Raw genomic sequence first — 17028 nt, 5'->3', positions numbered from 1 at the left:
CAGATATATTAATTTACCCAATGGATACAAATAGTTACCTTAATAAGAAATAGTATTTTAAGAAATACAGTGGTTTTGGGCAGATGTTAGTTTGCTTTTAGTCATTAATACTTAAGTATTTTTTTTTGGTGGTGAGTATGTGTCTTTTGTACAGTTTTTTTTTTTATTGTATGCATTTTAGATTCTTTTTTATGCATTGAAGGGTGTGTTTATTAATTTTAAAATGACTGAATTTGATTTGTGGGCCACTCAAAGCATGAGTAAGTTTTGTGTACTCTTAAACCAGTTGTATATACATAAATGTACATAATATTTAGCTCTGGTAATTATAAATTTTCTTGTTTTTTAGGTATTATGATCAGATTTGTTCCATTGAACCCAAATTCCCATTCTCTGAAAATCAAGTAAGTCATTAATTTTAATTTGTTTTAAAGTTGTATAATGTAAACTTTCCTCCCACACATGGTATCACTTTACTATTTTTATGTTTTTATTATACCTTTTGGTACAAATTAGAAGCTTATAAGCCCATTTCATAAAAATTGGATGTCTTTTTGAAGAATGTCTTGGAATTCTGTTGCTGTCTGTGCTTAGTTACTACGTTTATGTGGAACGTTGGGCTGCATTTTTTTCCCCCTACATTTTATATCAGTATGATCTGTTGACTGATTAACATAATCTGTGAGGTCCTTCTCTTTGGCTTTTACAGAATTAAGAAGGAAACTATAATTGAGGAGGTATTAGTCTCAGTTTATGTGTTTTAAAATTTGACACATATAGTTGCATATGAAGTTGCAAGTTCTGGTATGATTAGGTGTTACACTGTAAGAATGTCTGCTTTCTCTTAAAGGCTAGATATTGGAAATGCTGAGAGACTTGTTTTTTTGTTTTTAAAGATTTTATTTATTTATTTGACAGAGAGAAATCAAAAGTAGGCAGAGAGGCAGGCAAGCAGACTGTACAAAAGAGAGGAAGGGAAGCAGGCCCCCTGCTGAGCAGAGAGCCCAATGTGGGACTTGATCCCAGGACCCTGAGATCATGACTTGAGCCCAAGGCAGTGGCTTAACCCACTGAGCCACCCAGGCACCCCAACTGAGAGACTTGTTAAACGAGATTTTATTTTTGTGACATTTCTAAGTTTTAAAATAATGTAGTTTATGAAAAATACTTTAAATAATCTTGTACTGATGTTTTACAGGTGACATAGTATGTTGAAATTTGCTTTAAAATACTCAAGAAAAGAAGTGTATGTTTAGGGGTTGGAGGTGGGGCAGGGAAAGTCAGGGGTAGGTGAACCAAGAAGGACAAATGGCTAAAACTGGTGATGACTATATGGGGTTCATTATGTTACTCTGTCTGGTTTTACATATATATAAAATTTCTCTTAATTCTAAGTTGCAAAATTTTTGTATGGGATTCCAATACATGATTTAAAAGATGGTTAAGTTCTTTTTAAACTTTATGTATGGAATATTTTAGAAGCAGGGTGAGATGTAGTTTTTTTAAGTGAACTTTTTATTTATGTATCGCATACCTATGTGTCATGTTTGTAGCTTGAATTTTTTTTTTTTAAGATTTTATTTATTTATTTGACTGAGAGACACACAGTGAAAGAGGGAACACAGGCAGGGGGAGTGAGAGAGGGAGAAGCAGGCTTCCCTTCCACTGAGCAGGGAGCCTGACGTGGGGACTCCATCCCAGGACCCTGGGATCATTATGTGAGCCAAAGGCAGCCACTTAACGACTGAGCCACTCAGGCGTCCCTATAACTTGAATCTTTACAAAGGGAATATACACGTATGAACACAACCCAAATCAAAAAACTCATTATCTCACCTCATTACCCCCATAGTAACCTCTCTCCTACTTTGTCATCATGGAATCGTTTTTAATTTTATTTTCTGGGAAACCTATATAATACTTACTTTGTTGCCTTTGCTTCTCTTGGCTTATTTGACAGTTATTTAAGTGCCTGTTTTGTTCAAACCATTGTATGTTGTAAAGATGCATAAGATAGTGTTTTCTGGAGAGGATAATATATGTATAATTACTGAGGCAGAATTACCTTTGGAAATATCTTAGTGCCAGTAATTTTGCTTTAAAAAAAGAAAATTTTACGGTCCAGGAATAGGGAAAGGAGTTAGTTAGACTAGAGAGGATAATGTTTTGACAAGCTTTGGTCCTTTTCCTCATTGTGGATTTTCCTTCAAAAGAGACCTAATATTTTATAAGATCCAAGAAAGTAGGATAATTTTCTGTTTTTTCTCTTTCTATCAAGATCTGCTTGACATTTACGTGGAAGGATGCTTTTGATAAAGGTTCGCTTTTTGGAGGATCTGTAAAATTGGGTATGTAATTATTTTAATAAAAATGATAAGAAACTAGGTCTAAACACTTTGTATTATTTTAGGTTTTTTAAAATTGCTCTCCTAACAACTCTTTGTAAATAATAAAAAATTTTACATTTTATTTTCTTTTTAACTTAAAATTTTAATGTAATTTCCAAATATTTATAGAGAGCCTACACCTTGCCAGGCACTGTCCTAGTTATAAAAATGTATTCGGTCTGACTAGCATGACAGCTGATCATTCTAAAATACAGTGGGTAGTATATGAGTATATGAACTAAGTTGTGGGAGCAAAAATGAAGAAGACATGGATTCTGCTTATTGAAAGAAAGCAGTGTTCAAATTAGGCTCTGAAGGGTGAATTTGGTTTTCTCACCTAAAAAATTAACCTTACAGGTTGAACATTAGAACAAAAGGTCATTTTTTTGATAAGTGGGGAATAAATAGTACTGTGAAATACTATTTATCTCACTGGGTTCTTGCATGGATTAAATGAGTGAATATATGTGAAGTCATTAGAGGAGTATGCAATAAATATTAGCTGCAATGAACAATAGTAATATGTTTTGTTATAAATGATTACATGTAATGTATTATTTATAGTATGTATGTGTTACAGAGTATATGTTTTAATAACATACAATAGAAATTATATATAATACATATTAATATCATTATTGTTAAGGCTTGAAACCATAGGTTGAATTGAGGATGATGGAGGGTGAAGACATTGGAAAGTAGATTATGAACAGTTGAAAATATACTCTGAATTTGTATTCTTCTCTCTTACACATTAATAACTAACATTTATTGAGTATTTATTACACCTAGGCCCTGTGGAGGGGCTTCACACTACTATCTAACTGAATTCCCCAGAAGCCCAATGAAGAAAGGCACTGTGTTTTTTTTTTTTTCAAAAAACCTTTTTTTAATTAACACATAATGTATTTGTTTCAGAGGTACAGGTATGCGATTCATTAGTTTTACATAGTTCACAGTTCTTACTGTAGCACATACCCTCCCCAATGTCCATCACCTAGCCACCCCGTCCCTCCCACCCCCCTGCACCCCAGCAGCCTTCAGTTTGTTTCCTGAGAGTCTCTTATGGTTTGTCTTCCTCTCTGGTTTCATCTTGTTTATTTAAGAAAGGCACTATTATTACCAGTTGGACATACTGGTTTAGAAAGATTAAGTGACTTTCTGAGGTCATAAGGCAAGGATTTAATGAAGTGGGATGTGATTCCTGAAAGTCTAACTCTGGAGACTAAAGGAGATATGATAGATCAGTGAAGAGACTGGTGAAGGTTGGTGAGACAGGGTGGTATATGTGGGTCAGAAGAGGAGGAGTGGGTGTGAGTGACATTTCAGAGTTGAAACTAACTGGATATGCTGACTATTTCTCAGAAAAGAGTAGTAGTAGTTGAGGGTTGACTCTCAGATTTATAACTTGGTTTGACTTGTTGGATATTTTTTCCTTAAGATAGACGAATTCAGGGGCACCTGGGTGGCTCAGTGGATTAAGCCTCTGCCTTTGGCTTGGGTCATGATCCCAGGGTCCTGGGATCGAGCCCCACATCGAGCCTCACATCGAGCCTCACATCGGGCTCTCTGCTCAGCAGGGAGCCTGCTTCCCTTCCTCTCTCTCTGCCTGCCTCTCTGCCTACTTGTGATCTCTCTCTCTGTCAAATAAATAAATAAATAAATAAATAATTAAAAAAAAAAAAAAGATAGACTAGTTCAGTTTGACCTTTCTGTGTTATGTCTCAGTAGACATTTTTCTTTGGCATTTGAGAATTGGATTTAAAAATCAGAAGTGGCAGAGGCACTGATTTGAAAACAGTTATCATTAAATGATAAAACTGTCTCCTCTGGTAGTGTGTAGATTGGGAAAAGTGTGAAAGAGGTAGGGATTATAACATTTAAGGATAACAGGGGAAGAGGTTTCTGGGAATGAGGATGAGACAAAGCCTTCAAATCTCAGAGGAACCAGGAGAAAATAGAGACATGGAATTAAGTGCCAGGAGAATTTCAGAGGTCATGTCCAGTGGTTTCTGAGCCTGGCTACAATAGAATTACCTGGGGAAAAGGTGAAAGGTATAGATGTAAAGATGTAGAATGCCAGATGTGATAGGGTAGGAGGAATTTTCAGGGTGGGCCACTGAAATTAGTATCTTTGAAGATACTTCCAGGTAACTCTAATATTCATTCAGGTTGGAATGTCACCAACAGAGTCGTTGTGGCAGAGGTCAAGTCATGTAAAGTTGGAGAAGTTGCTGGATTCGGCAATGAAAGAAGTTTCACTAAGGGGATGCTCAAGAAGCCAGATTGCATCCGGTTGAAGTGTGGACCAGAAGTGAGGAAATGAAAACAGCAAATATGAATTGCTTATTTCAGAAAATTTGCAGTAATGATTTAAGGACAAGGGTGCATTATGCTGAGAGGGAGACCAGGTCAAGAAAAAGGATTTTTAATGCCAAATTGATAGGCTGAAAAGGAGTTGATGGTGAGATAGATTAAGTGACGAACCAAGTTCCTGGAAGAAGTGGGAAGCAAAAAATTTAGCATAAATAAAGCAGGAGGTAGTTATGAAGGCACATCCAGTAGCAAATACTGGGAATCAGGTGTCCTTCAGTAATGTCTTGCTTAAATAAAGCATGGCCTACCCACTCATTAGAATATTGTGTAATTTTAGGATGCTAAAAATAAGAGTGCAAATATATTTTTGTTCACATGTAAAGCTTTGTTTTATTTCTCAGTGCATATCAAAGTTACGTTTATACTATGTTATAGTCTGTTAAGTATGCAATAGGATTATATCTGAAAAACTGGGTATATAACTTAATTTAAAACTTTGTTGCTAAAAAATGTTAATCATCAGTGACTTGTAATCACTGATCACAGATCACCCTAATAAATATAATTATAATCATGGTGAAAAAATTTGAAATATTGTGAGAATGATCAAAATGTGACACAGAGCTACAAAATGAGCAAATGCTGTTGGAAAAATGGCACTGATAGACTTGCTTGATGCCACTAACTAACTCTCAGTTTGTAGAAAGAAATGCAGTTATCTGCAAAGCCCTATAAAGTGAAGCACGATAAAATGAGGTATGCCTGTAAGTTTGTCTTTTTGTGATCTGCGTATTTCACTTAACTTAATGTTCTTGAGGTTTATCCACTATGTAGCATGTGATGGCATTTCCTTCGTTTTTAAGGCTGAATGATACTCCATTGTATGTACATACCACATTTTGTTTATCTGTTAGTCCATCAGTGGACACTTCAGGTTTCTTCTACCTTTTGGTTATGATCATGGGTGTATAAATATCTTTTTGTGACCGCTCTCAGTTCTTTGGGTATATACCCAGAAGTGGAATTTTTGGATCATGTGGGAATTCTATTTCTAATGTTTTGAGGAACTGCCATATTGTTTTCCATAGCAGCTGCAGTGTTTCACATTCCCACCAGTAGTGCACAGCAGTTCCAGTATTTCCCTATGTCTGCCAATAATTGTTATTTTTTATTGTTGCTGTTCTTGATAGTAGCTATCCCAGTGGATGTGAAGTGTGTAGTTTCTTGAGCAGAGTTTTATTTTAACCACATTATCTGCTAGCCTTCTGAGAGATGTATTGGCATAACGGAGTCAGGCTTGGAGGTGCTTGAATTGGGGGTTAGGTTTGTGGTAGTGAAGAATTGGCTTGAATGTGGTGAGAAGATACAATTTTGAGAGCGGTGATGAGAAAATGGAAATAATTTATTTGGATTTAAGTGACAAATGACTTCATTTGGAACCTCACAACATTTTGGACATAAAGGGAAGGAAAGAATAATTCCTTGATCTTTTGAATTTTAGAGGATAGGAATATTGCTGTGGAAATAAATGCCTGGCAGGACAGCATTAGAAATATGGGCACTATTTTGGGTGAGAAAAGAGGTTTGGAAACTTGTTTTTGTGAGTCAATCTCTGAAACATTCATTTTTTTTAGAAAAATAAATGAAAAATTTTTCCTTCTTAATTTTTTACAGCTCTTGCAAGCTTAGGATATGAAAAGAGCTGTGTGTTGTTCAACTGTGCAGCCCTAGCTAGCCAAATTGCAGCGGAACAGAACCTGGATAATGATGAAGGATTGAAAATGGCTGCTAAGCATTATCAGGTATGTAGAAAAGTAACCATATAATGGTTCACGCTCCATTGTATTAAATTGGAAATAATCTATATTGAGGTTTATAGATGTTTCTTTATACTTTTCTTGAAAAGTAATGTACTTTTTAATGAGTTACTGAGTACTTTTGAATTTTGATAAATGTCATACCTATAGTCCAGCTCTGTTTTCTTCACCATTGTATACCCAGCACCTAGCACAGTGCCTGGCACATAAGAAAGGCTCAATAAATGTTGGGACAACAAATGATTGAATGTTTTAGGTGAAGTTCTTGGTAAATCCCTTTCAAATAACTGATCTCATGTAAAAATTTTGTACAGTTGAACCTTGAAAGCATGGGGATTGGGGTACTGACCCCCTGCACAGTCAAAAAATACACTGTAATAACTTTTGACTCCCCTAGACCATAGCTACTCATAGCCTACTGTTGACCAGAAGCCTTACCCATAAAATGAACAATTAACACACATTTTGTATGTTACATGTATTTTATATTGTACTCTTAAAGTAAGCTAGAGAAAAGAAAGTGTTATTAAGAACTACATAAGAGAAAATATATTTATAGTACCATAGTACCATATAGTACCATACTGTATTTTTCGAAAAAAAAAATTCATGCATAAGTGCACCTGTGTAGTTCAAACCTCTGTTGTTCAAGGGTCAGATGTACATTATTTTAATATATTTTTTATTAGAGTGAGACACATATAAAATTTCACCATTGTCAAAAAAGTTAAGACCTAAGAAAATTTTAACTCTGAGAAACAAAGAGGTCATATTTAAAGGTGGTCAGATATGTAATGTTCTTAAGTTGGCTAAATTTAGATTTTAGATATTATCATTTACTAATATGGCATAATTGTGGCAGTGTATTAACTTTTATTTTTGTTTTTATTTAAAGAACAAATTGCTGCTGAGTGATATGTATAATTACATTCTCATGTTTTATATTATGTTGTTATTTACAAAGTGTACTCATGGACATTATTTTACTATCCTATAAGCCTTGTAATGCATGTTACATAATGTCCTTCTCATTTAATATGCAAGGAGACTAAAAGGTCAGAGTGTTAATAACTGGTCCACTGGGGTTTCAGGTGTTCTGATTCCAAATTTTATGGAATTCCAAATGGTGCTTTCTAGTGTCTTCTTTGGCTCTGGAATTTGCTTGTCTTAGAGGTTGAGTGTCTGATTTTTTCCTGATATTTAAGTTTATGAGTGAGGTGAGGAATGCTCTTTTAAAAGTGAGGGGGGTGCCTAGGTGGCTCAGTTGTTGGGTGTGTGTCTTTGGCTTGAGTCATGATCCAGGGTCCTGGGATCGAGCCCCACATCAGGCTCCCTGCTCTGTAGGAGGCCTGCTTCACCCTCTCCCACTCCCCCTACTTGTGTTCCCTCTCTCACTGTGTCTCTCTCTTCTAAATAAATAAATAAAATCTTAAAAAAATAAAGAAGTGAGAGGAAAGTACATTTTAAGCAAACAAGGTGCTCCAAATTGTGGCTTGCCCTGTAGTTTTGAATGGGCATGGATGACAAACATGACGCGCATCCCTTTTCTTTTTGAGGCTATAGAGGGCCAATATTTTAAAATGTGAAAATGGGGGTGCCTCAGTGGCTCAATGGGTTAAAGCCTCTGCCTTTGGCTTGGGTCATGATCCCAGGGTCCTGGGATAGAGCCCCACATTGGGCTCTCTGCTTGGTGGGGGGCCTGCTTCCTCTTATCTCTGCCTGCCTCTCTGCCTAATGAATCTCTCTCTGTCAAATGAATAAATAGAATCTTAAAAAAAAATAAAATGTGAAAATGAAGTAAACTTAATTATTTACTTTTCTGTTAACTGTAACTCAGTTAACTGGCATGTGATATCTCGGAGGGCATTCTTAATTACTGAGAACATTACATCCTGTAAGTCACTTCTGTGATTCACAGTAGGTCACTTACTGTGATGGAAAGGGACGGGTAATATTGGTAAGAAGACCTAGATCCTAAGCCGGTCTAGGCTGTTTGCCACCAAGAAGCTGTGTGGACTTAGTTGTGTTCTTTAATAACCTCTGTGGGCCTCCATTTCCAAGATTGGTGAGAGAGACTGGATTCTTTGTTGTTCTAGTCTGTGATTCTCTTAGTTTGTTGAGCAAGGTCAGGTCATCGCCTCTTGCACATGCTCTAGTTTTATACTTCTGACTGCAGAAAACATGATTTTCACTTTCAGTACAGTTAACCTTGAATTATCTCTGCAGAGCATCTCTCTATAATACACAAAACCTTTAATTACTTACTTAATTTATTTTTAAAGATTTTATTTATTTGAGAGAGAGAATGATAGAGCGTGAGCAGGGTGGAAGGGCAGAGGGAGAGGGAGAACCAGACTCCCTGCTGAGCAGGGAGCCTGACACTACTGATGTGGTGGACTCAATCCCAGGACCCTGCTCAGGTCAGGGATCATGACCTGAGCCAAAGGCAGGTGCTTAGCCAATTGAGCCACCCAGGCACCTCGCACAATACCTTTTAAACCCAGACTGATGTTTTTCTTTTTCCCAGGATCATTTGTTTCATAAAAACAGTTATTTTTGGGGGCGCCTGGGTGGCTCAGGTGGTTAGGCCGCTGCCTTTGGCTCGGGTCATGATCTCAGGGTCCTGGGATCGAGTCCCACATCGGGCTCTCTGCTCAGCGGGGGGCCTGCTTCCCTTTCTCTCTCTGTGATTTCTTCCCTTCCTCTCTCCTACTGTGATCTCTCTCTGTCAAATAAATAAATAAAAGCTTAAAAAAAAAAAACAAAAAAACAGTTATTTTTGTGTTAACTTCAGCAAAATATAATCAGGAATAAAAAATCTGATGGGGAACATTTCACCAGGGACCTTTGAAAGAAATCATTACAGTGGATAATAACGCTGTTCTTCAGAGGACTAGGCACCTGTACTATTTGAGGTTTCCCCTAAGTATGGCATGTTTAATTACTTGACAGATGGATTTGTTTGGGATCAAAGTAAACTCATTTTAGTATTAAATGCATTTTAAGGGACGCCTGGGTGGCTCAGTTGGTTGGACGACTGCCTTCGGCTCAGGTCATGATCCCAAATCCTGGGATCGAGTCCCTCATCCGGCTCCCAGCTCCACGGGGAGTCTGCTTCTCCCTCTGACCTTCTCCTCACTCATGCTCTCTCTCACTGTCTCTCTCTCAAATAAATAAATAAAATCTTTAAAAAAAATGCATTTTAATCATGTTTTATCCCTTCCTCTATTCTTATGTTAGTCTTGAGGAAGTATATCTAAAAATAAATTTAACCAATTTGTCCTCTAAAGTTACTGTATTTTTGTTGCAGTGTACTTTTAATCTTTGTTAAATCTTTTGTTAACTGTACAGCATTGTTGTCTGTAGGTCAGTTGTTTTTAGATTTGTAACAAGATAAAAATTTAAAAATAGTAACTGTTCAACTAAATTAACATTTGAAATGATTTGTGTGTAATAGTAGAAAATTAAGTCTTGGCTGGGTTTCTGTAGATTTCAAGAAGTTCTTTTTTTCCTTCCTGTAGTTTGCTAGTGGTGCCTTTTTACATATTAAAGAGACAGTTTTATCTGCCTTAAATCGAGAGCCTACTGTGGACATATCTCCAGATACTGTTGGGACCCTCAGTCTTATTATGTTGGCACAGGCCCAAGAAGTATTTTTTTTAAAAGCCACAAGAGGTAATTGTAATTTTTCCTCCATTTTGTTGCATGTGAAAAGAAGTGATAAGCTTTTAAAATAGGAAGGTGATTAGAATATAATATGCTCAGTGTAGAGCTTTCCTCTTTGAACTTAACACATGGGTTATTGAAAATTTTCAACTTTCTTTTTCTGAAATTAAAGTGGTACAAATGAACATTTATGAATGTAGGCTGTGTTTGAAGCATTTTATGAAATAGATAGCTATTGTCTTAAAATACTAAACTCTGGAATAGTATTTGTGTAGGTTTGTAGTGGGTCAAAAATTCATTCATTCAGCATATATTTATTGGGTATGTACTGTGTGCCAGTCACTGCTCTAGGCTCTAGATACAGGTTGCAAATAAGATTCTTACTTTCAGAAAGCTTACATTTTTAGTGTGGGAAAGATGATAAGCAAGAAATTAAGTAGCCAAGGTGATTTTAAAGGGAGATAATTGGTATAAAGAAAATAAAATAGATTATGTAATAATGCCTGGTGGTCTGGCTTTGGGTGAGGATACTGGGGGAGTCATGGTAATTTTAGATTGATTAGTCAAGAGGAGTTTCTTCAAAGAGATCTACTCTAAACTAGATGTAATTAATAAGAAGGAGCATCTAGACAGAGTCCCTGGTTCTGTGAATGAGGAAATAAAAACAATTTTTAGGAGGCGTGTAAGTTAGTATGAGAGATTGGGATATGGTCTGATTGTGGAAGTGCATAGAAATTGAAAATAAGAGAGCAGTCATCTTATGGAAGCAATATGAACTGGAATAGTTTTTATCTTATAAAATAACAGCTAATAGTAAGATAGTAAGATGGAATTAATATATAGTAAAATTTACCCATTTAAAATTTACAGTTGATTGTTTTTTAGTATATTCAGAGTTTTGAAACCACTAGCACTATCCCTTATTTTCAAACATTATCGTCACCCCAGAAACAAACTCCAAAAACCCCCTCTCCATTCTCCTTTTTTCCCAGCCCGTGGCAACCACTAACCTATTTTCTGACTATGGATTTGCCTATAAAGTGGTTAAATTTTATGTGGAAGAATTGATTTAATCAGTAAGGACTTTTTTTTAGACAAATATACAAACTTGTGATCTTGGTGTTTATACTGTTAACATGATTATTTTATATTTATTTTAATTATAATGGTCAATTTAATATTTTATTCCAGATAAAATGAAAGATGCCATCATAGCTAAATTGGCTAATCAGGCTGCAGATTACTTTGGTGATGCTTTTAAACAGTGTCAGTACAAAGATACTCTCCCCAAGGTCAGTTATTGTTTTTGTAAACACTTGGTTATTTTGCATGTGGAAATAACTTGGATGTTTTTGTGTATAAGAAGGTGCATTGAAAATTATGTTTTATAAAGAAACTTGAAATTTTAGGAGAGGCATTTGGAGAATGTATTTGTAGAAATTATTTAGGATGCATGGAAAATTCTTTTATATTTAGGGTATGCCTTTGTTTCTACTCTTAACTAAATTTGTTTTTCCAAGCTAAAACTCTTTCTGGAAATTTTTGAACCTCTCCAGTAATTTACCGCATGAAGATTTGTGTAGTTCTGATTCATTGGTGATTTGGTTATAAGCATGAATACTTGAGCATTTTGATTAGTCACTCTTTTAATTTTTGTCCTGTTTTCTTAAAGATGAGTCTTAAGGCACAAAAACAGACATAAAGACAAAAGCAAAAGAAACAAATTCATCTAATATTTTGATTAGAAGTAAGTTTTGCCAACAGGGATAGAAAATTGGGCTGCTGTTGGACAGCTAAGGAAAACAACCATCTTAAACCACACATCACAGGGAGTATTAATTGTTTTAATGTAAACTTTTCTGAAGTGGCATTTGAAAAGACTAGTCAGTGATGATCATTTGTAAATGACAAAGCAGATGATTAGACTGACAAGTGAACTCAGAATGGTTAAAAAAAGGAATTAACAGATTGTGTGAAATGTATGTTTCAACTACTCTTTCAGAAATGTTCAGGTAATTGGGGCGCCTGGGTGGCTCAGTGGGTTAATAAAGCCTCTGTCTTGGGTTCAGGTCATGATCCCAGAGTCCTGGGATCGAGCCCCGCATGGGGCTCTCTGCTCAGCAGGGAGCCTGCTTTCTCCTCTCTCTCTCTGCCTGCTTGTGATCTCTATCTGTCAAATAAATAAATAAAAATCTTAAAAAAAAAAAAAAAAGAAATGTTCAGGTAATTGGTTTTATCTATATCTGCATATGGTTTTTGTTACATGATTTTTTGTAGGAGAATTTATTGATTTATGTCATTCAAGAATCTTTTAAATTATGAAATTGCAGACAATTTTTTAGTGAAGTAAAAAAGCACATAAATTATCTCAACAGCGCAAATTAGAGAATTAGGAATTCATGTGAAGGAATTCCTGGAGATTTAAAGTACACCAAGAGATCAGTAGATATTTGCCCAGGACTCTTGGATGTTAATACTGTTACTCCTGAAAAGAGCCTTGGGATCTTCTCTCACCTTTTTTTCATCTGAAAGACCTCATGTTCAGCTGCACAGTGTACCGTTACATCCTGTTGGGCCATTAGTTCAGTCGTGTCACGGAGAGAAGAATGTCACCTTCAAAGACTTGGAAACTACCTCTGCAGCATTCCTGGTATTCCTTGAAAATCTCCTGTTTAAATAGCAAGTTGCTCCAGCCTTACCTTGAGACCTGGCATGAGTACAGCTTGAGATTCAGATGTCCTTTTTGCCTTTTTACTAATAAAGCTCATAAGGTATTTTCGTATTCTAGTTATAAAACTGGAATATCTGCAAGTAGTGATCCAGGAAGCTAGCAAATTATTCACTGGGACACAGGAAAGCATACCAGGTAGTACTTGAGTTTTTGACTGTCTTTATTTTTTTTGTCTAGACCATGACTGCCTAGTATATTTCTTGGATTTCATATGTCATGTACTTCCTAAAGACAGCAAGATTGCAGGCTAGGATTTGACATTTTGGAAGAATATCTACTGAAATAAGTACTTCTCTGGTTCATGTGTTTGGGTCTTTTAAAACTAATTTTGACTGGAATTTTTTTCAAAGCAAATTAGGGCAAAAATAACACTTCATCATGTTAGGTATTTAGTACATTTGTCTGTTTGCTCTGTGTTTTTGAGTATATGATCTGAAATGTTAGCATTTATACTAAATTTTTATATGGCTAGAAATCATCTTTATTAAAAAATTCTCTTAGGATATAAATGTAAGTGGGAACTTAATTTACTGTCTTTTGTCTTTTAAACATGACGAAACAGTCAGCTATAGAGCATTTTCATTAGTGTATGTGAGTAATGGTGGTTTAGTTGACTCTATGGGCTGGGTAAGGACTCATAAGAAAGCTTCTAAAGCCCTGTGCTTGGTATTCCTCTGTGAATGTCTGTTTCCCTTCTCTTTCTAATGCATGCATTCCTGTCTTTGTAAACAAAATGTTGACTTCATGGCTTGATTGAAGACTTAAAAAACTTAAATTGGCTTTACAGTTCAAAAGAAAAACCCCTTAATTTTAATTGGAAGAAAAAAGATGGATTCATTGAATTCAGTTCCTGCAGAATCATGTGGTCTTCTCTGTTTACACCTAATGACTAACCTATCTCTAAACCATTAATGGGGTGATTCTAATTTCTGTCTCCTTTTCCTTTTTCTTCCTGCATCCCATGTTGTCTGTGGTGGTTTGTGTGGTTGGACTCTCCCCTGGTCAGTATTTTTATTTCCAGGAGGTGTTCCCTGTCTTGGCTGCAAAGCACTGTATCATGCAGGCCAACGCTGAGTACCACCAGTCTATCCTGGCAAAGCAACAGAAGAAATTTGGAGAAGAGATCGCAAGGTTACAGGTGAGTCTCTTGGACTACTCTAGAATGAGTATCTGTCAGATAAACTTAATTTATTAATGAAGAACCTAAGAAAACTGTTTTTGTGAAAGTATTGCTTGTTATTAGTTGTGATAGTAGTTTGTAGATATTAAGGAGATTGTTCTTACCAGATGTATGCTTACATATTTATGGACGAACTTTAGATTCAAATGATCCTGCAAAAAAAAAAAAATACATGTAAGTGTATATATGGGAAAGAGTGATAAAGCAAATATGACAAATTGCTAACACTTGTTGAACCTAAGTGTGGTTCTATTATTATTCCTTGTTCTGTTTTTTCAGTTTTTCTGTGGGCTTGAAATTTTTTGAAATTTAAAATTGGGAAAATTAGGTATATGTAAAGGTATATACTATATCTTTCTCTGTTTGCCTTCTCTGTTTCCTCCATCTTTTTTCCCCACTGCCCTAAACGTGATTTCCATTAGATTCTCATTTAATCCTTTCAGTATTTTTTTCTTTGAAATATAAGGAAATATATGCACTTGCATACATAATACACACAATGCATGTTCTTAACTCTCCCCATTCTTACATATGAGGTACTATGCTTCATATAGCGTTGTGTGTCTTGCTTTAAGCATGCAACAGCATATCCTGAATATCTCCATTTTAATATAGCAATACGGTGCTTGCTTTGGCAGCACTTACAATAATAATAATAATAATAACAATAATAATATAGCAATAGAGACACCTTCCTAATTTTTCTTTAGAGCTGAAGTGTGCTTCATTGTATAAATAGAAGTTTATTGCTGTCCCCTTTTGCTGGATACTTGCATGTTTGCAAGGTTTCGTGCAAGTAATACTGCTGTGAATAATTATGTACGCATGGCATTTTGTATTTTAGCAGGTGTCTTGGCTCTGGCTTCCGTAATCATAGATTGAGAGTTTGAATAACAGGAATTTGTTTTCTCATAGTTGTGGAGGCTGAGACCAGGATGTCAGCATGGTTACGTTCTCATTGAGAGTTCTCATGAGAGTTCTCTTCCTGGTTTGTAGACTGTTGGCCATTTTCTCTCTGTGTCCTTACATGGGTAAGGGGAGGAGAGAGAGCACATTCTCTGGTTCATCCTTTTGAAAGGCACTAATTCCATAATGAGGGCTCTGCCCGCATGGCCTCATCAGAACATAATCCTCTTAAAGTCCCATCTCCAAGTACCATCACTTTCAGTGTTAGAGTGTTAACATAGGAATTTTTGGGGCGGGGTGAACAGTTTAGTCCACAGCAGCAGGCATACCTTAAATTTCTAGAAATTGGATTGCTGATAATAAAAGTATAATGCATCTGTAATTTATTGTATATTATACTTGGATCTTTGATCCACTTCAAATTTATCCTGATATGTGCAGTATGGATCCAGTTTTCCTTTTTTCAGATGGCTTACCCATTTGTCCCCAAACCTTTATTTATTTATTTATTTATTTATTCATTTATTTATTTATTTATTTGACAGAGATCACAAGTAGGTGGAGAGACATTTTGAGAGATAGGAGGAAGCAGGCTGAGCAGAGAGCCCAATGGGAGGCTCGATCCCAGGACCCTGAGATCATGACCTCCTGATCATGATCATGACAGAGGCTCCAACTCACTGAGCCACCCAGGCACCCCTCCCCAAACCATTTATTACAGTGACTTTCTTACTCCGCTGACTTGAGATTTCGGCTTTGTCACACACTAAATTCGTCATATATATTTGGGTCTATTTCTAAACCTTTATTCCTTTTCATTGTTCTAGTTCTATACAGTTTTAGTCATTGACTCTTTAGAGTGTTTTGATGCCTGATAGGTATCCATCTCTCATTTCTGAATTTTCCTGATCTTTTTGTATATGCTTCTCTCTCTATATTTTTTTAAAGATTTTATTTATTTATTTGACAGAGAGAGATCACAAGTAGGCAGAGAGACAGGCAGAGAGAGAGAGAGGAGGAAGCAGGCTCCCCGCTGAGCAGAGAGCCCTATGCGGGACTCGATCCCAGGACCCTGAGATCATGACCCGAGCCGAAGGCAGTGGCTTAACCCACTGAGCCACCCAGGCGCCCTATATGTTTTTTTTGATTTAAATATTTACTATGGAAAATTTGAAAAAAAAAAATCTATGTAATGTATGAATCATCAAATATCTGGGGCCCATGGTTATCAGTATTTTGCTATTTGTGTTTCATTTATTTCCCCTTCCCCTCTTATTTTCTTGGAGTATTTCACATATTTCATCCTGAAGTACTTTACTATATATCTCTAACAGATAAGACTTAAAACTCTAGAACTACAATGTCATCCCACTCAGCAAGGTTAATAACTGGTTAATAACTATTATTAGTAATATTATATTATCCAGACCTAGTTTAGTTTCCCCGGATTTTTTCTTACTGTTTTTTTACAGTTGGTCTGTGCAAATCAGGATCCATACAAGGTCCTCACATTGTATTTGATTGATGTGTTTTACAAATCTTTAATTTGTAATTGCCTCCCTCTACTTGACTGCCATATTGAATTTTCCTCACTTTCTTGGATTGTGTGTTTCTTAAATGGTGTCTGTGATGTCTCATCTCTTTTTTGTTACTTGTGTAAATATTTCAATCTTTAAAAGTGATTTTGATTTTTTCTTCATTTTCTTGCTTGAGTTCTGTCAGTTCCTATTGCACATTCTCTTGCTATCTGCTGTTCATTCACTGTTGTCTGGACCATCTGGTCCTCTGTTCATATTTTGTGTTCTTTTGATACTATGATTATACCCTTAAGTTTTTTAGTTTATTTTAGTTTTTTTTAGCATGCTGTTTTCATCTGCTTTGTGACAACATTTCTTTGGTGAATTTTTATTACCTGTTGGAAACTTACTTATATGCTCATTTTCATCCTTTTCCTCTTGGTTTCTTTGTGTTGAGGCAGATGGCATGCTGTATTGGTTACTTGTATTTGAATGAGGATTGATTCTG

The 17028-nt window shown here is 35.9% G+C and overlaps 1 protein-coding gene across 3 annotated transcripts in view; it reads left to right on the top strand.

Moving 5' to 3' along the window:
• PDCD6IP (programmed cell death 6 interacting protein) overlaps nucleotides 1-17028 on the top strand; it is an 80852-nt gene that overhangs the window by 22058 nt on the left and 41766 nt on the right. For 2 of the 3 annotated variants that reach the window (XM_059162173.1, XM_059162175.1), the window contains exons 2-7: nucleotides 350-404; nucleotides 2279-2348; nucleotides 6378-6505; nucleotides 10042-10195; nucleotides 11378-11478; nucleotides 13924-14055. In XM_059162173.1, coding sequence (XP_059018156.1) covers nucleotides 350-404; nucleotides 2279-2348; nucleotides 6378-6505; nucleotides 10042-10195; nucleotides 11378-11478; nucleotides 13924-14055 — 640 coding nt within the window. The remainder of the gene's footprint in view (nucleotides 1-349; nucleotides 405-2278; nucleotides 2349-6377; nucleotides 6506-10041; nucleotides 10196-11377; nucleotides 11479-13923; nucleotides 14056-17028) is intronic. The other variant, XM_059162174.1, reaches the window with a different exon arrangement.

This window comes from Mustela lutreola, chromosome 2, assembly GCF_030435805.1.
Source record: "Mustela lutreola isolate mMusLut2 chromosome 2, mMusLut2.pri, whole genome shotgun sequence".
In the NCBI taxonomy this organism is placed as follows: domain Eukaryota; kingdom Metazoa; phylum Chordata; class Mammalia; order Carnivora; family Mustelidae; genus Mustela; species Mustela lutreola.
Note: the sequence above shows the minus strand (reverse complement) of the source record. Positions and strands in the feature narration are given on the sequence as shown.